The sequence below is a fragment of the Episyrphus balteatus genome, chromosome 2, assembly GCF_945859705.1.
Source record: "Episyrphus balteatus chromosome 2, idEpiBalt1.1, whole genome shotgun sequence".
Classification (NCBI taxonomy): domain Eukaryota; kingdom Metazoa; phylum Arthropoda; class Insecta; order Diptera; family Syrphidae; genus Episyrphus; species Episyrphus balteatus.
In genome coordinates, this window is record NC_079135.1 from 74,918,212 (window position 1) to 74,942,001 (window position 23,790).

The 23,790-nt window shown below is 28.2% G+C and overlaps 1 protein-coding gene across 3 annotated transcripts in view; it reads right to left on the minus strand.

Moving 5' to 3' along the window:
- LOC129908446 (protein gone early) overlaps positions 1 to 22,493 on the minus strand; it is a 77,458-nt gene extending 54,965 nt beyond the window's left edge. Inside the window, exons 1-3 of one of the 3 annotated variants that reach the window (XM_055984912.1) lie at positions 22,333 to 22,493; positions 21,579 to 21,909; positions 3,873 to 4,168 (exon numbers count right to left, since the gene is read on the minus strand). In XM_055984912.1, the coding sequence (XP_055840887.1) occupies positions 3,873 to 4,038 (166 nt within the window). In that variant the 5' untranslated portion in view covers positions 4,039 to 4,168; positions 21,579 to 21,909; positions 22,333 to 22,493. Of the gene's footprint in view, positions 1 to 3,872; positions 4,169 to 21,578; positions 21,910 to 22,072 lie in introns of all 3 variants that reach the window. The other 2 variants (XM_055984913.1, XM_055984910.1) reach the window with 2 other exon arrangements.
- Positions 22,494 to 23,790: the final 1,297 nt, after the last annotated feature.

Consider the following 23,790-nt stretch of genomic DNA (forward strand, 5'->3'; position numbering starts at 1 on the left):
GAGAAAATTGCAATAAATCCATTAAGATGTACGGGAAGAGCCGACATCCGCGATTTAAAAAAGAGTTAATGTCATATTTTCACTATCCGCATTTTTTGAGAAAAACTAAAAACGCAGTTATGTTAGAACTGCAAACAGCATTACGTATGTTAAATTTAATCAAAATCGTTAGAGCCGTTTTCGAGAAAGTTGCAATAACTCCAAAACTTTGTATGGGAGGTATACGTTTAAAGCGAGATATTAAAAAACAAAAAAAAACAACCTTGGAAATTACAAAAAAATCATCTGTACCAAATTTCAAGAAAATCCCTCAACCCGTTTAGGCTGCAGCTTCATGTACAGCTTTTTGTGACGACGCACCGACGCACCGACGCACAGACCGACGGACGTCATGACGAAAACCACTTTTTCGGACTTCTCCATCATCGTAATGTTAGTTTTGATTAAAACCTCGAATTTTTTTTTTTACACGAAACCAATACTTGCCCTATTGAGCAAGTAAAAATCTCATTGAGGAAAAATGAGTTTTCTTAAATACAGGGTGTCCCACAGTCACAGCCCCAAACGAAAACCATGGATTCCTGAGGTCATTTTAAGTCGAAAAACTCAAGAGGTAATTTTCTCGTTTTCGTCCCGCTTTCGAGTTACCACGGTTTTTATGATTTTTGTTCTCTTTTCCCTTATCTAGCTTTATCTTTGCCAAACTACGTTTGATTTGTTAAAATTTATTTAAATGAATTAAAACTTTTTCTGAGCTTTATTTATTTGTTCTTTTCTTAACCACAATAGCTCAGAAAAAGTTTTTAATTCATTTAAATTAATTTTTTATTTAAAAATTATTTTTTTTTAATTCACTCAGTTTGTTTATTTTTTTTTAATTACTTTCAGTAGCCTTTTTTATGAAATAAAACTTATTTTTTTTATGAAAATAAACTGGGCTTTAATAAAAAGCACAAAAAATCAATACTCATTAACGTGTTTTTTTGACTTAAATTATATGAAAGTGTAAAAAACAACTTAAAAAACGAAGAAAATTGTGTTTGATGCAAAATTGTGGAGAAACGGTTTTCCGCAGAAAAAAAAGTTTTGAGACAAACTAAAACTGTAATAAAAAGATAAAGCCAGATAAGGGAAAAGAGAACAAATATCATAAAAACCGTGGTAACTCGAAAACGGGACGAAAACGAGAAAATTACCTCTTAAGTTTTTCGACTTAAAATGACCTCAGGAATCCATGGTTTTCGTTTGGGGCGGTGACTGTGGGACACCCTGTATATTTCAATTTTTACTGCAGTCATATTTAGGGGCTGTATAAACATACAAAAGGATATTAAAATTATTTCTCTGATTTTTTGTATAAAATATATCCGTTATTAAAAATACAAGTTCATGAATCACAATTGCTTCATGGACGCTGTAAACGCGGTACAAAAAATAATTTATGTTCAAATGTGATTCATAGGACGTGATAATGATGTTTTTTTTTCAAGCAAGAACGTAGAGATGTTTTTTTACAAGTTTATATAGGGACGTAGAATAATATTCGTTTAGTAATAATGTTGAATCATATATGATTCATGAACGTAGGAAACATGGGAACAAATACAATTCATGAATCAAAAATGATTCATTGGACAGTGAAGTTGTTAAAACTAGCATTTGAATTTAAAAAAAAAAATCTTTGGAGCTGTTTTCGAGATATTTCAATTTTACTAAAGTACCGTTATTTTTGGTCCAAAAAAATTAATTCCAAAAACCCCTGTGGAGAGTCGCCAAATAACGCTACATACCAAGTTTGACATTAATCGGCGCATCCGTTTAGGCTGTAGCTACTTATACAGACAGACAGATAGACGGACTTCCGGGACCCACTTTTTTGGCATTGTCTACCATCGTAATGTCATGGAAAAATGTTATCTAAATTTTTTTTTTGTACGAATGCATAACTTGATATATAACCCCTCGCAAGTAAAAATAATATAAAATTTGATGATCTGATCTCATTAGTTTATTTATTTGATCATATATTATACTTTATAGTTATTGATGTTTGGACAGTTTTTATAATTTTGAATTTTTATTGTTTAAAGAAGACTAAGAATTTTTATTTTTTGTTTCACTTTTCTTTCTCTTCCGAGATTTGAGAACAACGTGTAAAATCTGGACTAGCTACACGGTTAAAAATTCTGGAGTATTTTTTAATATTTTTTGGATTACATATACATAGGTCTACACCAGAAATGTATTAAAATTTCATACATGACAAGTATTAAAAAATTTTAGTTAATACAAAATGTACTAAAATTTAATATAGTTGTATTAAAAAATAATACAGTTTATATTAGAATTTAATACCAAATGTATTAAATTTCAAGTATTGCATATTAAAATTTAATCTTTTTATATTAATTTCTAATAACAATTTTATTAAAAAATAATACAATAATATTTCAATTTAATACCAAATGTATTTAAAGTTGATAGGATTTATTCTTTTTCCAAAATTCATTACTGAAAATAAATATTAATCATAAATAATATAATAATGGTGATATTATTTTCTCTAGTTTATCTGTTTCACAAACTGTGGTATGTAAAATCTTACTGCCGATCAAAATTCATCTGCAATATATGCATTTTGCTTCGAAAAAACACAAAGCGCCTTCAAATTAGTACAAATTTACAGTTTCTGTTTAATTTTTTTTTTTAGAAAAGGTAGCTCAAACAATGGATTTTTTTTTCTGGCTGCTGGCGTCGTTTGATTAAAATTTAATATTCTTGTATTACAATTTAATACTTTTTATATTAGTTTTTATTAAATTTGTATTGCATTTTAATACAATTATATTAAAATGTAATACAATTTACATTAAAATGTAGTACAAATATATTAAAATGTAATACAATATATTAAAATGTAATACAAAAATATTAAAATCTAATACAGCGGTATTCAATTCAATACAAGATTAGAATTTAACCCACGGAGATTATTTTCTAATAATTTTTGTATAACAAGTAGTAAACTTAATAATTAAATATTGAAATTTAATACAAAAACGATTAAAAATAATTTAAATATTTTGGAAGTATTAAAATGTAATATTTTTTGTATTGAAAATTCATTTAATACAAGAGGTGTATTAAAAAATACTCCAGAATTTTTAGCCGTGTATAGAATTTTCACTCTGTCTATTTAATTTTGACAGCCTTTGAATTAGAAGAAAATTAACGGGTCACTATGGCGTATGCGTAATATTTCTTTCAACAAAGCAAATGCTGTCTTCAATAGTTTGACGAGTTTTCTTTGCTGGCCATTCCCTAACTTTTTAGATGATTTCACATTATCATCAACAGATCTACCATCTTTTTTTCCCACTGTCACGGTTATGGGTCAATGGATTAAATTTGTTCTTTTTTATAGTGTTACAAAGCATTTCAAAAATTGTCAAAAAACATTACAACTAAACAGCTAAAGCCTTTATAATTTTGAGAAAAACACGTTAAAGTTTGAAAAGGAATAAACATAAAACAAAACCTTTATAGCAATGATGGGAATGTAGTTGTTTTTGAGTTCAACTAATATTCTTTTTATTTGTTTATGTATCTATACATTTGTTGGATCTTCAAACTTCGCCTACAAACTAAATTATCATTTTTATTTTTTTAAAACCTTTAACATTTAAAAACAAAAGCAAGTAATTTCTTTTGCCATCTCTTTAAGTATAAGGGAATATTTAAAAAGCTAATTTAAAAAAAAAAACTATTGGAAAACAAAATTTAAGTTAACAATGATTTTCTTAGGGTTTAAAACTTTCAAAGAAAACATTTTAAAAAAATTGTAGAAGAAAAGATTTTAATGTCTATCTTACCTCTTCGAGTTTTTCCAGACTCTGCATCTCTTGATTCTACTTCTGCTTTCGTTTTATTAGTTGTAAGTGGCAGTGTTTCTGTATTACCATCTAGTTTCTGATTGTATTTTTCATTGTCGCCATTTTTCACCTTATCAACGACATCCTGATCTGGTTTAGTGGCCATTTTGTTTTTTTTTTTTTGTATATTTGTACTTAATTTGGTTGAATATTGACTTTTTTAATATAAATTTGAAGTATGTTCATTAATTAGATAAATTTGTACTATGTCATTTTTAGCCATTTCATTGTTTAATCTGAAAAAAAAGAAAAGGCATTTAGATTTGTTTTGTTATAAATAATTCTTATTACATTGATGAAGACCTGAACTTGAAAAAAATGTTTGTGGCAGAGAGGTTGTAATAAAAATGTTTATGTGAAAAGACCTTTTTAAAAAATTTAACGCCAGAAAACAGTAACGTTTCTTTTGATTGTGACTGTATTCCTTATGTTATTTATTTATCGTATTTATTATAGCCTTTGAACACCTTATTTATATTAAAAATCACTATTAAAAAAATAACACAAAAAAACTACTTTTCAGGTTCCTTCAGCTGACCATTTCAATTTGAAAAAAAATTCATTGTAACGTTATCAGTAAAAATTTAGCTGATAAATATTTTGCAATTGAATTAAAAATACCACTTGTCATTTCTATTATTCTATTTGATTTAACTAAGACTCAGTTGTGTCACATCACAATCGCTCGTAAAAATAATATACATAAATTATTATATATATGAATCAATGACAAAATATAATAAATTTTCAATGAATTACAAAAAAGAGCTGTTACCTTGTATGAGTACATATTCGTAATCTGTAATTTATGTCGATGGATTTACTGATTAAAAAAAGAAAAATAGAATAATTTTTTGTACGGTGACCAAGTTTCTGAAATTAAATCAGTAGATATCAAGATAAAAGGCAGAAATATTTATCAAATAACCTTTAAGGTCATCCTAACTAAATTGATTACATTAGATTTTAGTTACATACATATTTTGATTTCATCGCCAATTTTGTTAGCCTTGCATTGTACGAGCATTTCGTCTTGTGGAAAAAAAATATTTTATAAAATTATAAAATGGGATTGAAGTCAGTTTTTTTAATTTTTTATATGCTTTTAAAGTCAGTTCTGCGATATATTATTTCAAAATTAAGGAATTCATGTCATACTTTATGATAAAACTAAACCGTTCAGTCCTTAAACTTATAATATAATTAACACTGCAACCCATGATTTTTATCCGCAGGTTGGACACCCTGCATATTAAAGCAAGTTTTTACGATTGCTCAAGATATAAAACAACATAAACAAGACCTTGAAATAACTATTTATTATATCATTAATTCAGATGCGTTGGTCACCATTCTTATACATATATAAGAAAAGCAAAAGCACACGATTAGCATATCCACCTCTGTGCAACTTATCCGTAATTGCTTTCAATTGTAAGCAATTTAAAATCGAGCTTAAATTGCTGAACCGTGATCTATGTGCATTCTACAATGCAAAAGAATTTGTATTTTGTTTTGTTATAAAATTTGAATACAGTTGCAGATATGTCTGGTTTATCTAGAAGTTATGCGAGGGCAATTAATCTACTCAAGACTGGACATGGATACCGATACATTTTGTTTTCTTTTTTTCATTTTGATTTATTATAGAGAAATGTCAACTTCTTTAACTCGAACATTAATGTGAAGATGACAATGTTTATAGATAGAAATTAAAGGCCAAATTTACACATTAAGATTTATTTGAATTTTATACTAGTTCAAATCCATGAGAACCAATGATTTTTTTTTTATCGGATGAACTTCAGTTGGATGATTAATTTGTCAGAGTTTATAAACTTAATAAATACCTATGTTATTCTTGATATGGGATAAACAATCGATTTTTGTCTTTTTGAATTATGTTGGACAAAATCCTTGATTTTGTAAGTTACAGTGTTTTTAACTTAAAAAAAAAACAACAAAAAATTAACAAATTACTTTATTAATTTATTTTAATTTCTTAAGGGCTAATTTCTCAGTAGCCAGCTAAACAGTTAGTTAGTTCTTATACATAAGGATAGAGAAAAAATCAATTTTTCAACAGGAAGACATATGTAGCTTATTCCTAGGAATAAATCTATCTGCTTCTTTCAGAGACGAATAAAAATTATTCTGAGGAATAACCCCAATAAAAATTTGTGTCAATTGTCAAAGCTGTTTTGAAAAAATTTTGAAAAAAATACAGCGGAACACAAGAAAACAAAAACAATCATGAATAAAAATGACGTTTAATTTTGAGTATTTTTGAATTTGACAATTTTTTATTTTGTTATTCTGTGGAATACATTATTTTTAATTGAAATATTCAATGTTTTTATCTGATTGTTTATGAGCCTAATAACTTTATTCGTCAACAGTTAACTGACTGTTTATTAGAAGGTTGAAAAATTGGCTATAAATGAAATAAGGTTGATTTTGACCGAAATAATGGTCGATTTAAGAAAAAATTAAAACTGAAAGAAAGTATATTTAGCAATCACTCCATTTTTGGTACGTGACTTTATCTCTTTTTTTTTTTTTTTTTTTTTAATTTTCAAACCCAGGTTACTCGCTTCACATTTCATTTTAAACTGATACCTTTCGAATCTAGGAATATAGGTAGGTATCTATTTGCCTTAATTCTGACTGTCAATGTCGTTTAATCTTAAACCTGAATGAGGTTTCTACAGATATTGGTTTAAGATCGGAAAAATTACTTCATACTGGTTTTCCAGGCCAAAAACGAACAAATTTTCTAACCACTTTCTCATACATAGGAAGCAGCAAAACAAAACAATGTTCAAAAAACAGACACAAGAAGAAATAAGAGCATATCACGAAAATATAAGTTCACGTTTAAAATTTGAAAATAAAGTTAAGACATGTTCTTCATTTTACATCAAACTTTGACATGTTTTCATAAACGTTCCACTAATTTTCAACTAAATTCAGTTGCTATTTTAGAACAACCACCTTCGAAATTTTCTTACTATTTTTTCAAATTAAAGAATTATTTCCATCTGCATATATGGCGTTAAATGTTGCTCTAAAATTTTTCAATTTTGTTGAGATCCCGAGAATTGGGTGGTCATTTTTAACGTTCACAGATTTACTTAATAGGCAAGCTTTTACCAAACAAAAAGTTTGAACATATTCGAACTTCTAGATAGGATGAAATCGTTTTCTCAGTCAACATTGAAACATTAATCCACAAAATATCAATCTATCATTTCAAAGCATTTCGTTTTAATTAAAATTACCTAATATTTATTTGTACAAACATCATTCTTCAAAATTGTTTTTGAAGTGAAAACTTCTTTAGTATCGTAGTGATTTGAAATAACAAGATGAAACGAAAAAGCGACACGAAAAATTAATTGATCATAACTTTTTTGTTTTAATAGATAGATGAATGAAATTTATACAGTAGATAGGTAGTTAAATAAATTATAGCTGTTTTTTTTTTTTTGTTTATCTATAGACTATATAGATTTTGTGCAAAAAAACGACATCGGGAGTTTTGAAATCCATGCAAACATTTGGCACCACTGTACATTCACTTTAGCAGCTGTCTGTCAAAAATGTTGCTTTTGTTTTTTTTTTATTTTAACTCCGAAATGGGAAGGCCATTACATCCATGTTGGATGCAAAATAAAATTTTCACAAAAAAACAAAAACCATTTGTATAGCCATGGCATCCATGTTGGATTCAAAAAAATTTTTTTCTTCACAAAAAACCAAAAATCATTGGTATATTTTAAGACCATAACCATTAAAATTAGTTGCGTCGTTCTTGTGTTATAAGCGTTTGAAGGTAGCCATATTGAATTTTATTTCGATTTTGTAAAAATCAAACGTGTAAACTTTTTTATTTTTATTTCTAACTTTTCGAAAAAACTTTGGTAATTTTATGTATATATTTGTTCAACAATCTTATCAGGATCCATTTAAGACGTTTATCTGAAAAGTGCATTGCGTATATACCGAAATATTAACATTTCAATGCAACTATTTCAAACAAATTTTTGATAATTTTTTTCTATGAGAGCTTTTTTCAAACCTTATTTTCTTCGCTTTTTTTTTTGTTAATATTTTCAGATATTTCTGTATGAACACAACAATTAAACTACCTTGGCACTACTGTTTTTATCGAGAGAAAGTAAAATCTGGATAATTATCGGGATTTTTCAAAAATCTATACAGATAAAGTTTTTGTTGTTTTTAACACGTAAATTGTTTCGATTTCAAAAATCTCGATGTCGTTTTTTTGCACAAAATCTATATAGATAAACAAAAAAACACACCTTATGATTGTGCAAAATTTCAATTAATTTCATATTCAAAATTCTGAGATAACGGTGAAAAGATGTTCTTTTTCTAAACACGTTATATCTTTTATCTAGAGCACATAACAAATTTATTTAACTTTAATACGCATGCTGAGAATATTACCTTTCATTTAATATATCACACATAACGGTTTGAAATTTCGACATGGTTGGCTTTAAAAAATTCTTACTTTTTTTGTAGACCTGGTAGAAATAAGATTGAAGAGTCATATAAAAGGTGAAATAATAATGATATAAAATTTATTATAGGTTAGGATGCTTTTAAAAAATGGATTTAATGGCGTTAGAAGAGAAAAGAGATTGATTGTTTTGCTTTTTTTATGAAAACTAATTGCGTTAAAAAAAAAAATCATGTGTGCAAATTCACACGTGGTAGAAGTGAAACCTTGAAAAATCGTTTTTCTTGCTAAAACAAAAAAAATCGAAAAAATCTAAATATTATATCACCTTTCATAAAACGCTTCAATCATATTTCTACCATGCCTACAAAAAAAAGTAATAATTTTTTAACCCAACTATGTCAAAATTTCGAACTGAGATAACGGTACTTCCTACACTGGTGGCCGGTCATTGGCAACAGATCTCCACATGTGTTTTGAAGTATTTTTCAATTTAAGATTGTGTAACTTGTAGAGCATGTAACGTTATGTGTGATATATCAAATAAAAGGTTATGTTATCAGCATGCGTATTAAAGTTAAATCAAATTTGTATGTGCACTAGATCAAAAGATATAACGTGTGTTGGAAAAGAACATCTTTTTACCGTTATCTCCGAATTTTGAATATGAAATTAATTGAAATTTTGTACAATTATAATTTATTTAACTACCTATCTACAGTACAAATTTCATTCATATATCTATTAAAACAAAAAAGTTATAACAAGTTGAAGTCGTGTCGCGTTTTCGTTTCATCTTGTTTAAAATCACTACGATACTAAAGAAGTTTTCACTTCAAAAATTCTAGCTCTTTTTGTAGATGTTGTATAGACATGGTCGATATAAATATTTTGAGCTGAAACAATAAACTTTCAGATGATATAAAATTTATTGTAGGTTGTCTTATAAAAAAAGTGATGGAATAAAAAAAGTTATATTTTTTCGATTTTTTTAAAAGATTTTTATGGTTTCACTTCAACCACGTGTGAATTGCACACATGATTTTTTTTCTTAGCTTTTTAAACAATTTTCACGTTAACGTCTTTCAACAATCTAAGCTGCCAAAATTATTTTTTGATCTCCAGAAGTCAAAAACTTAACGAAAATTGAGATTTTTAACCAATACTACTGGCTTCAAAAAATTTTCAGATCTTCTATATTTGATATCTCATTAACTGAACTAAAGTTGAAATGTGCCATTAAGTAACTACTCGATTGAATTTTATTATTATATGTATTATTATTATATTATTTCTCTTTTGTTTTAATTTTGTTCCCTTAATGAAGATAATGATGAAAAAGTAAAAACAGTGCAAAACTTTTTGATTGGGTGTGGTTCACCCGAACGCAATTCCCCGAGAGTTTTCATTCAGAATCGGGTTGATTGTGAAACGTAACTAGTTTTTAATCGAAAGGAACACTAGTGAAGTATGAAGAAATGACGAAAATCATGCGAACACCCTGGCTCGCTATCCCAATCCCAATTAGCACTGCGACCCCCCGTTGTCATACCATAACTCGCGATTTAAAAGCAACTAAACATATTAATTAACTATCGGATAATGTACTTTAAACATTCTCATTAAACAATCTGACATTTGGTAACTGTCTAGACATATGTTACATTTCTTTTACAGATTATTTAATTTATTGCTATAATATACGAAAAATCTAAAAATGTTTAGGTATATTCTTCTTAAGATACCCAAAACTATCTATTAAAGTCTATTTTACATAGTTCAAAGCCACATGCAACCTTCTTCAAACAAGGAAGACTTTCGTAGTTGATCTACATGCATATTTTAAATAAATATCCAAGACGACGACACTCATCGCGTCACAAAAACCATAGTTTTAATTTTTATTTTGATTATAAGAGATATCCATTGATTGTTTTTAAAGGTCAAGTAAAAATAAAATTCCCACAAAGCAACACTGACAAACCGATCGACCGCAGTAAAAATTAGTAATTCAATTTTATTGATTTGATTGGGAATGTCTGATGGTGGATTCTTCTTCATTACTTCTTTGGCCGTGTATAGTCTGTCGTCGAGCGATCGTATTCATCGTGTCGTCGCAACCAAAGAAAGTCATTCTTATAAGTTGATCTATGATCATTCCAAACATCTAGTTTTTAAGCCATATAACTAATAGATGTGAGATTTTAAGCAAGTCTTTAAAAATATTATGTTTAGTCTTTTTTAATGCCCTTCATAAAAAAAATTAATGACTCTTTATGTGTTTCAACTTTTAAATGTCCTCCAATTAACTCAAATTCACACATTTAATTGAGTAGCTTGGAATGTTTTTTTTTTATTTTTTCTCAGATTTTTTGCATATTTTTGTGAATCTTGTACCATGGTATGTTGGATTAAATTTGTTAAGGTTAAAATAATTGATTTATTATAATACAATTTGTAGTAGGAGGATTTGTGTTTTTTTTATGGGGTAAAACCAGAGCGCTTGAAGGTCCAGCTAGAAAGATATGCGATAGATGATATACAACTGTTGTTGAATAAATTTTTTTATTGCAGACACGGCTAGACCATGTGATTGACCTCCTTTTTTAATAGATCTTTTGGCTACCGCCTCCAACTTAATACTTTATAGCTTTTCAAACGCCAATTAAGAAAATTGGGATGCATGTTTTCTATTTCTGTTATGACCAAAAAAGCGATTTTTTAAGGTAAAAGTTTTTTAAAACAATAGTTAGATGCATTTTATATACTGAAATAAAGTAAGTTGCAGAAGGCTGACCTAAACATAGACGCAAGTCCTCTCTTTAATATGCAAATATCTATAGAATTTTAACCCACCTACATTAAATATTCCAGAAAGAAATGTTAACATGTAGTTTTTAATTTATACAAAAACAATTCATGTCAGCTTATTTTATTAAAAAAAAATATTTTGTTTACTTAATTTGGGTGTTTACATTCCATAGAAGATAAGTTCTGATGTCATCATCACATATGCAACATGATACCAACTATATCTTTTAAAATCATTTTAATTTTTTATGTAAATTTATAAATTTAATTTGTGTAAATAAGAACAACACAGAAATTTTAATTTTTAGAACAAATTTTCATGTTTTACCAGACATAAGCGAATTTGATATTATTTTATCTGAATATCTTATTCCCAAACTGATAAACATGTATACATTACATATATAAGACTTAAACTGTCAAAGAACATGTCGATGTCAGCACTTCGAAATAAAATTAAAAATTCTATGGAATTATGGTGACCATGTATACTGAATACTAGGGTGGGTCAAAAAAAATGGAAATTTTTTTTTTTGATTTGTTACTCCGAAAAATCGATTGCTAGACACCTCTAGAATATACACACACCAAATATCAGCTCTTTATATTAATGGGAAGGTACTCCGCTATCAGCTCTTTATATTAATGGGAAGGTACTCCGGTTCGCAATTTTCCATTTTTACATCAAGCTTCTACTAAAAAAAAATCATTTTTTTTTAAATCAACTTTTTAGCAAAAAAACACTTTTTTCATTTATCTAACCGTTTAATAGATATTTGAGGTCCAAAAATCGAGAAAATCTTTAAAAATTCGTTATTTGTTCTTTATTTTGTAACAAATTGAAAAATTATAATAATCAAACACGCAAGACATATTCTTGTAGGAAATAGATTGTTCTACAAAAAAGGTCTTATTAAGTTTTTTCATTAATGTAACCATTCTAAAGATATTCGAGGACAAATTTTAAAAAAATTATAAAACATTTTTTACTTTTCAAAATTTTCTAATTCACTGAAAATTCATTATTTTCAAATTAGCAAGATACATTCTTGTAGGGGCTTAAACGTTCTACAAAAAATTCCTTGGAATCAAATTGATTGCTTTAACCGTTTAAAAGATAATCGTATCCAAATCGCAATGCATACGAGTCAAAAGAAAACTACTGAAATCAGTGGGAATTGGTTTGGTTAATTGGTTTTGAAAATAATAATTTTTTAGTGAATTAGAAAATTTTGAAAATTAAAAATGTTTTTATAATTTTTTTTAACTTTCACCTCGAACATCTTTAGAATGGTTAGATTAATGAAAAAATTTAAAGACATTTTTTGTGGAACAATCTATTTCTTACAAGAATATGTCTTGTGCGTTTGATTATATAGTTTTTGAATTTGTTAAAAAATTAAGAACAAAAAACGAATTTTGAAGGATTTTCTCGATTTTTGGACCTCAAATATCAATTAAACGGTTAGATAAGCGAAACAATTGTACACTGTGCAAGGTCTTTTTTGTACAAGAATATGTAAAGAAATTTGCTAAAAAGTTTAGTAGAAGCTTGAAGTAGAAATGGAAAATTGCGAAGCGGAGGACCTTCCCATTAATATTAAGAGCTCATATTTGGTGTGTATATTCTAGAGGTGTCTAGCAATCGAATTTTTGGAGTACCGAATCAAAAAAAAAGAATTTTGATTTTTTTGACCCACCCTACTGAATACTGATAATATATAAACAAAAACTAGATATACTTATTATTTATTGCAGCATATTTATTATTTGTGTTGTGAAGACGTAAAAGTTGCTTGGGAGGTTAAAATTTTGTATATTATTTATGAAAGAATAATTTTAATTTAATTTTATTTTTTTTAATTTCTAAGATGTATAAAAAAGGATTTAACGTGTTTTTAAAACTACGAAAATACCTTTTTAAATATTTTTAACCTCCAAATGAAATTTTTTATTAAATTTCTTGAATAAGAAAGATATTTTGGAAGTTAAGTTTTATAAATTGTAGGAGCTTTTTTTTTCTATGTAAATATAATTTTTTGTATATTAAAATTCTCAAACATTTTTCAAAAAAGAATTCGTTATGCCATTATGAAGGAATGTTTCGAGAAAATTCATTCTTTCGTTTTAAAAAAATTGATGTTTTTTCAATGCAGAAGTGAAAATTTTTCTTAGTTTTTAAATTGAAATTATCAAAACTTTTTCCTTCAACAAATTTCGATGAAATGATTGAAGTCGTTAACGAGAAGGTGAGAAATCAAGAAAACGGTTCTATGGCATTAGTACCGTTAATATCGGTTGAAAAAAAACCCTTTTTCATTTTATTTAAATGTTATCATATTTTATTTATTTTTATTCATTGTTAACTCATTACTATTATTATTGTTCTATGTTTTTCTTAACTTGTCCTATAGAACCTATATCACAAGTAAAAAGAGGAAAGCTAGTGTGAAAAAGTTAAAAGATGTAAAAAATCAAAAAATCATATTTTTGCAATTTTTTCAATATTTTTGAGGTTATTTGGTATCGGAAAAAGTTGTAGATCTATTTATTATCCACAACTTTTTTTATTTTTTTTTCGATATGAGGATTTTTGACACAAACCCCACTTTATCGAACACCCACCCCCTTTCCCCCAATTTGTTTGTGGGCAATTTATTTTTCCCCTTTCATATACCATTTATTCTAAATTGTCCTATTACCCTTATGTTTCTAATAATTTTTTCCACTTTTGCCATCTGAAAACAGGCTGGTCTAAAATACGAAGCGCGCGGCAAAAAATTGAGGTGGACTTAAGTCTTTTCTTCTATAAATAAATTTGGATGTAAAAAAAATCAAAAAATTCCATTAAAAAACTATGGCGCAAAATGTTAAACGATTTAGTTAGTCAAAGCCATTTTTATAACTTACAGAGTCAAAAAGAAGACTGATTTTTAACTTTTTTAAATTACTAAAATGGGTTTAGCAATCGTTTAAAATGTTGCGCCTATTTCTTTATAAAAAAAAACATGTCTAACGATTTTCTATAATTCCTGTTTTATAAAAATTCTTTTTGTAATAGGTACCTACAATAAATCAAATATTTTACTTCGTTTTGCGGGCAAAACAAACACTGTTACCACTGCTACCCACTGTTACATTTTATTTAAGAGTGATATGATAAGTGATAAGTGAACAAACAATTTTTTTTTAAAGTTTTTTAAAAGAATTTTTAAGACCGTAACGCAGTAATAATATATTATAAAGAAAACAAAATTAAAATGTTTTGTACATACAATTTTCAATCCTATACCCATATACATTTTGAAATATGGTCACCTCATTTATAAAAAAAAAATATACATATATAAACTTTATAGCGAAACCATTGGACATGCTTCATTAGTTAATTGGTTCACAATAAGTATAGTGTAGGAAGCGACAGATACATTCAATTACATCGAGAATAACATAATGTTTCCCACAGCAAGAAGCAGCTCGCAGCTGTAATATTGAGTCTGAATGGGGGAATCTATGTCATTTGGTCATGATTAAGTGGCACTTGATGTATCAATTTCAATTCAATTTGTAAATAAATGTGTTTTCTTAAGGTAAGAATTGACATTCAATTTTGTTGACATATTTTTTTTTTTTATGAAACAAAATATATTTAACTGTTTAAATGCTTAGCATAGCTTGTGTTTATGCTTGGTAAAACAAATATTTGCATTCATAATTTTGCTTTCTATAGTCTCTTCCAGACAAAGCTTATAGCGGTTATATAGCTTTGTCACAAAGACAACAAATTAGATACACTTATGTACTCGTACATTCACAACTTGTATAAAAATAAAAAGCAGTTATGTCAAGCAGCACTTAATTTAGATACAAAAGGGTAATAAATGCATCAGCTTCACATTTAGATTCCAGTTAATAAAAGAACAAAAATCTTTATACAGTGGGACTATCATGTTTCTCGCATTTGAAATTGGAATCAGAATACTTAATTTGTATGCATAAGTAATTATGTGTGTCTGTGTACATTGAAGAATTATGTAAGTGATGACCTTGAGCATTTTTTTCATAAAGAAGTGGGAAAATTTGCTACTGATGGGGAAATAGAAAACATCATTTACATTAATAGTTTTCCTGGATGATCATAGTCAAAGTTGAATCAAAATAAAAAAAAAATAAATTCGTGTTTAACTTTAAGCAAACTTCATGATTAATTAATCTATTACTGAGTGCTTTAGGGAGAAATTTTATTTTTGATACACCTCCTACAGTTTAGTCAGTTGCAGATACTCAATCTGTACAGTGTAAAGTATAGTAGAAAAATGATTCATTTAATCAATTTGACATAAATACAGCAACCTACTAAAATGTAGATTGCATCCAGAGCAAGAGCTATTAAAGTAATTAAGTTAATTTGCAAAATCCCTTTTATAAAAAAAAAGAACAGTTGAAAAGCAATGAGACTTTCTTGGTTGTTTTTTAATTAAAAGAAATATATCAGTATCAGTATGTTCTCTATTCATTAGACAATAGCAATATTGTTGGTCTCACCAACGACCAACTGAAAATTGGTACAGAGCATATTATAACATTGAAACGGGAGTAGCTATAAAAAAGTATATGGATGACTTGTAGGTTTTGTAATTCCCTAAAAAAATTTTATGACACTTTTTTTTCTAGGAGATATCGTTTACAAGATATGTATTGTGGTTTTAAAACGTGTCAAACGTTCAAAAATTGCAAATTTGTGTTCATAGCTTCTAAAATATGAGTCTTTTGACATATATTTTTAACTCGTATCATATACTATAACGCTTTCCACAAAATAGCTGAAGATATGTTTTAGTAACACTTATCGTTTTAAAGGTAGTGCGCTCAAAAGAGTGGTATGTATGTATACTCTTTTGAGCGCACTACTTTTAAAACGATAAGTGTTACTAAAAAATATTTTCAGCTATTTTGTGGAAAGCGTTATAGTTTATGATACGAGTTAAAAATATATGTCAAAAAACTCATATTTTAGAAGCTATGTACACAAATTTGCAATTTTTGAACATTTGACATTCGACACGTTTTAAAACCACGATATCTTCTAAACGATATCTCTTAGAAAAAAAAGTTTCATAACATATTTTTTTGAGAATTATAAAACCTACAAGTCATCCATATACTGTTTTTTTAGCTGCTCCTGTTTCAATGTTATATATGAAAAACCTAAATTTTCGATATTAAAACTTGAATTACTTTTTATGCACACATGGGACGTTTGACATTTTACTTTTTTAAACGACATTTAAATGATCTGTACCAATTTTCAGCCCTATGCGAATTATTTCTGGGTTTGCTCTTTTTTATGTTTATTTTGTCTGGACTATTTGAAGACCAATTTTATTTTTAAAGTCGATTTGTCCAGAATATCTTTACAAAGTGCATGTTTGCGATAGTTAAATCCAGTTGATAATAATAATAATGTTTAGATGAATTGACATCAAATTTATTTTTGTATAGTTACCAAATTGTTGTTGGTATTTTAGTTGAATAAAATGCACAACTGGGTCGTACGTATTTGCTCTTGTAGTTAAAAAAAAAATTAAATTTTATATTTTTTTTTTTTCAACAGAAATACAGGTCTGTAGATTTTGAATAAAAATTGGCTTATGTTTTGATAAAATATACGAACCTTAAAAATATGTAATAATAATAAGACCAAATTTAATCAAAATCGTTAGAGAGCCGTTTTAGTGAAAATTGCAATACCTCGAAAACGGTATATGGGATATATGCATTAAAAAGGAGATATAAAAAAATAAAAACAAAACGGGTCTAGGGAATTACGAAAAAAGTTTCAAGCAAATCCATCCATCAGTTTAGACCCTAGCTCGATGCATCTATAGATGGACGCACAGAGCCCATTTAAGACTTCAATATTTGGGCACAAAATTATGAAAGAAATGTTCAACCGATTCAATCAATGAATTGTCCAACTACTAGTATCTAGAGGTAAAACTATAAATACTTTAAAATTATTGTAATTGTTAGACAGAAGTAGTTTTTAATTTCTCTTATCTTAATCGTAAGAAAAATATGAATTATTTATTTAGTATACATGGATTTCGTATAAGATGAGCATGTTTAATTGTGAGGTACCTACCTCGAGTTAAATATATTTTTTTTTTTACAGAAAAAATCAATCAAACATAACACCAGGGTTTACTAAATTTAACACATTGCTATCATCAAATCATCATTTATCCAAAAAAAAAAAAAACAATAACCGTTTATACCTTCGATTCATTGATTAATAACCTACCTACTCTTTCAAATTAATAAAACCTAAAATCAATGACTTGTCAGATAAATCGTCAATAGATTGGTAATTAAAGAATTAGTATTAAGACCACAAATCAGCATTCAACTTGAAATTTTAAAGAAGATAGATTGTTTGAATTTTCACGTATTTTTATTTTATAGGGGCATTGACACAGATTAAAAACTTTACTTTATTAAACATTCGGTTACCGTAATAGTAGTTAATATCTGTAGTCATTTAGGTATAAATACCACAGCAAACATTGGATTTTACCATCAAACACTGTTGATGCTCACACTATCATCATCTAAATTTTTAGTCATTCTGAATGTTATTAAAAGAAAGAAAGAAAAGAAGCTATTTTAATTTTTTTTTTAATTGAGAACATCAACTAAACTCGATTGCTCCTTATAAATTAAAATTATATGTACATATGTATATACATTCATTTTATTAAAAACAATTATACTTTCTGTTTCATATAATATCTGACGCAATTATGACACCGAAATCTTATCATTTTTTTTTTTTTTTTGTGAATGTATAGAAAAGATTAAAAGACGTTATCAGAGTTTTGTTTCAAAGTTGAAATTGTACTTAAATTGTGCCGATTGATTTTGCACTTATGGAGGTAGGTACCTACCTAATCGCTGTGAATTCAAACAAAAATTTTTTTTGTAAGATTTTTTTCTCTTGACAACATGTATAGTGGATATTATGCCAAATGATCATCTATTTTTTTAATCATCAAAAATCCACTTTTGAAAAGTCCTTATGATTCTAAAGCAAAAAATCGAAATTTTTGTCAAAATTATCAAAAAAAAACAATATATTTATCAATACATTTAATTACATTATTACTATTATCTTAGGAATTTCATATTTTGTAAATATTCAAAGCAAAGAATAAATTTTGCAATCGGCTCGCTTTAAAATTAAAATTTCTCCCTTCGGCATCATTTCCGCTGTGGCACTACTGCTCCATTTAGGACATAATGTTCAATAGACAGACGCAAATGTCAATCAGTAGTTTTCTATATTTATTTTTATATCAATTGCCTTAGTAGCTACTTAATATTTTAAAACGGTCTTGAAGAAACGTTTAACTAGGTACTTGGGTTCTTCCAATATTAACTTTTTTTCAGTGAATTGTAGTTCAATACTACCACACATACTTTTTGTTACAAATTGTTTATTTCTGTTTCAGATAATTTGACATCCTCAATTTTGACGATTTTTCATTGAAATACATAATAGGCAAATTAAAACAGTTTGTTTTTTTTTAGAAGGGTGGTAACCATAAATAAAAGTAACAGGTAAACCTTTTAAAGCTTACAATATTTCGAAAAAAAAAATTACCTGCTGTCCATTTCGAAATATAACGGGTGTCACACCGTAATTAAGTTATCATCGTACATACATTGCAAACGCAGACTCTAATTGCTATACCATCTTTCGACCTGATAAGGCAATTAACGTCTTCCAGACAATTTATAGAGATACAAGTAAAGTTAAGAGAACACACAGATAGAGATAGGTAACTACAAATAGCAATTCATTGTGATACATCTGATAGAGGAATAATTCAGGGTTACCGTTGTGCATTATAAATGAACAAAGTTTAATTTTCATTTGATTTTTTTTTTTGTTCCTGAGGTAAATCTGAAATGTGATAAATACACATACATAGGTATCGAACTCGGTATAGAAATCTTACATAAAATATATGAAAAAAAAAATACTTAATCATTTTAAAAGACAAAATAGAAATAAACCCGGTAAACCCGGTTAAATGTTAAAAATGGTAAACAAACAGGTTTACCCCATATAAAATTTTGACACATTTACCACTTTACCAGGTTTACCACCGTTTCATGAATACCCCTAGAACCAAGAGAATATGAAAAATCTGGCAATCATAGAGGAAATCAAAATTAACGGTATCTTTTATTTTTTGTATCACCCAGCAAGAAAATATGTACATATATTTTTTATCAAAAATGATTTTAGCTTATACACAGAGAAAAATATGACCATCTAAAAACTAACAGATTGCCTTATTGTTTTACTGCCCATATGTTTTATAAGGAAATCTTATTAAAAGTAACGATTAATAAGGTTTTTTTTACAAGGATTCCTTATTATTTTTATAGAGAAAATCTTATTAGTTTGAGTGAAAAGTTCATTTTTCTTTGCAACTCGGCACAAGAACAAAAATCGCAAGCAATATTTTCATAGCAGGTTGGTTCAGGTGGTAAGGTGGGCGACTAATGATTTGAAGTCTCCAGTTCGATTCCCGCCTTATTGCCGTATTTTTTTTCAAAATCCTACAAGGGCAGAATTTAAAACAATAGATAAACCCGATTGTTTTAATAAGGTTTCCTTCTTGGATGAAAACCATAGAGAAATCTTATTGTTTTTGTTCTATTTTACGTGGTCTATTTTTCTGTGTATGCCTACTACATAAATAAACCCACGTTTTGAGTTCTGAAGACATTGTTTTTTTTTTATTTTGCAATCGGATGCCCTAGGGTTTGTCATCGGCTAACGCGTGGGGTGGACCCTGATTTCAACAAAAATTTGTATTTTTCTACTATTTCGTTAATGGCGTAGACTTTATATATAAGTAAAAGGTAAAATCAGGGTTTGGTTTTCAACCCATTCTCTATCGAATGAAAAATTAAAATATGGGGTAGTGATATCTGCTAGGCCACGCATATCTATACAATTTCATACTAAACCATACATACATATAATAAACTTTAAAAAAATAACAACGCACTATACGGAGAAAACATAACGCCATGGATAACTTAACTTCTAGTTTATTTAATCAATGAAGTTAAATATACCAGAAGTAAAGTTATTCGTGCGTTATTTTTTCTCTGTGTAGAGTGATACTTGAATTAAATACATAGCGGCATGGCATATTCATAGTCGTTTTTAGACCCCATTTTATCTTTTACTGGGGTTTATCCAATGTAATTTGACTAGGATAAACTCCAGTCTTTCTTAGAAGCATCTTAGACAGTGTCTATGAATATGGCCCATACTGTTGAAAAAGAAAATTATTTTTAAACACTTATTTTCGTATTCTCCATACTTATAAGTTATAACCTTCAATGTACCATGACTTTTCGCCAAGAAATAATGCTGGTACAAATGATTTTGATGCCAAAAAAAAAAAAAAACATCAAGGGTACCACTGCACTGTGCGATGAATACACTTTCTTTATCTAATAGATCAGCTTAGCTTCTTGGATATTTAAGCAATCGCTCTATTATTTATAGTCTTTCACAGCAACAGGTGAAAATTTTTGACCTTGAAACAAAACAAAATATATACCACTTCTGCTTTATGGCGTCGAAGTGGGGTAATTAATTAGCAGAAATACCTACTCAGAATTTTTAAAATGTTGCATATTTCTGGTTAACATATGAAATTTAAATTGCTGTAACTTTTAAACGTTACATCAGAAATTTCCAATAACTAGTTTACCCAGCTAATAGTTTGTCGATCATTCTTTTGCGCAAAACCTTCTGTCTTTAAAATACCCATTTTTGTGACCTTTTGAATCCCATTAAGGACTTATGATTATTAGATTACATTGATTGTGATTCACTTATTTCAAACATCCTTCTTCTCCTTGTTTTCGACGCTTGCCATGATTGAGAATGAGAACACAATTCTCCTAATTTACTGTTTCGCTTCAAGGATCCATAAAATGTATGGATCCTTAATCCACATAATTTAATTATGTGGATTCCTTGTATACCAAAAGTCATAAAGTCAAAAAGCTTCTCTTTTAAGATCTTGAAGTCGTGCATATGACATCTGTTTATGAAGGTTCTAATAAATTCAAAGAATCTTAAATACTTCAAGCGGCAACCCTATTTTAAAGAGTATTATTCATAAAGAAAATGATAATACCAAATTTTATTTTTTGAATGTCTTCACTTAAGATTAGATTAGAATTTATACACAAATAGAGATAGAAGGACAATGTTACTCAACCTTTCTATTCAATTTTAGAATACTGACCTTCTTTCATAAGTTATATATATTTATCCTATTAATCCAAAGAAAATGTGTTCATGTATACGTAACGCATCTACGTATGTATGGTAAAATTTCTTTTACCGGTTTAACAGAAATAATTTAAAATTTCAAATAAATTGACTCAAACTCGTGCAACTTCTAACACTTATAAAGTGTCACACTGGTGCGGTTTTTACTGCGCCAATACTCATAAAAGATCGATTACGTGTGATCGCATTGATAAATAATATTGTTTATAATTTTCAATTATTATTGTGTCAATGCACTTAAATTCGATTGCACAACAGAAGATTAATATCTCGTATCACTTAAACTAACAAACGCACCGAATTACACACATTGACTTCTTCAATTGACAAACACAAAAAAGAATCTTAACTAAAAAAAAGATCTTTTTCCACGAATTGGATCTATACAACAACAAAAAGATCTACAATCTTAATCTAAAGTGATAGAATGGCAGCCGTAGTAGGTACCTTTCTTTCTACACATTAATTTTTACTTTATTTAGCTGATCTTGGTATTCACTTGTAAAACTGGTTCTAGGTATAAAATCAGGTTGTTTTTAGATTCACATACAAATCAGGAGGATACCTATATCGAATTTCACTTTACAGAATGATGCTGAGAGAATTTTTGTGCAAACAAATCACTTAAAAATGATCCCTTTTAATTATGTATGTATTTTTTAAATCTATATATTGGTTGTTATTGGATTTTAATTTTGGCGCATTACTTGGCATTTTCCTTTTTAATTAAATTCACTCATAAACTGGTTATTATAAATTGTATGGAATGGGTGCCCGGCCGGTTGTTGGAAATTAACATGGAACCGATCGATCGCACGAACATGAAACGCTTAAAACCAGAGTTGAATCCCGACTGGTTGAGTTTAGAATCTTGCAACGATTTTCTGTTCTGAAATCTGTGAACAGTGAACGCCAACGCACAGAGAATGTTCTCTTAAAAGTGGGTACTTCTACTTGTAGAAGTACCTACCTTGTTTTGTTGGCCCACAGTGGTGATAATGATAATAATACACTCCATGTCACTTGATTACAACAGGTGTCTTTTAGAAAAACAAATTGACTAATTTTTTTAAAATTGGCCCCAAAATTTTAAAATTTAATGCTTAAAAGTCAGAAGCAAAAAAAAAACAAATATTTTTGTATTTATTACTGATTTCGCAAGTAGACACTTAAATGGGAATTTCGGTGCGTTCACGTACGTTTAGGATAGGATAGGATAGGCTTTCCAAGATACCTAAGAATCCGATACTTTTGTGAACACGAACCAGCTGTTCTTCAAACCCATAAGATAGGTAGGTATCCAGAAATTTTTAAGGATAGTTTCCTTTAGATTTTTTACTCGTACACGATCAGCTGTGATTTAACTTGGTATTACAACAACATCACAAAGGTATCCGGATACCTTAATAGGTTGGGAACGTGAACGCACTTATTTTAAAAACTTTTTCCGAGACTTGGGCTCCTAAGTTATCTGCCTCCGAATGTAGGAAAAGAAGAAAAAAAAAGAAGTTATGAATAGAGCTTAAAGACCTTTTGATGTCTCACTCTATGGATTTGGAGGAAATTTTTGAAAATAAATTTTTTTAGGGGTTAACCTTGATTTTTTCGCGAAAATTCGAAAAAAATAAATTCGTAATTTTTTAACATCAAAGATAGGCCTGTTCATTGTGAACTCGTATCTGTCAACCAAAATTTGTTTCGAGGTTTTGATCCGAAAATATCAACTTTAGAAGAAAAAAAAATATTTCGATTGCTAATATTTCAGCAACCAGACCTCGAAGAAACTTTTGATTTGCGTTATCAATAGAGCTTAAAGAGACCTTTCTTTTGATGTCTCAATCGATGGATTTGGAGGAAATTTTTGAAAATATATATTTTTTTAGGCAAGGGGTTAACCTTGATTTTTTCGCGAAAATTCGAAAAAAATAAATTCGTAATTTTTTAACATTAAAGATAGGCCTGTTCATTGTGAACTTGTATCTGTCAAACCAAAATTTGTTTCGAGGTTTTGATCCGAAAATATCAACTTTAGAAGAAAAAAAAAATATTTCGATCGCAAATATTTCAGCAACCAGATCTCGAAGAAACTTTTGGTTTGCGTTATGAATAGAGCTTAAAGAGACCTTTCTTTTGATGTCTCAATCGATGGATTTGGAGGAAATTTT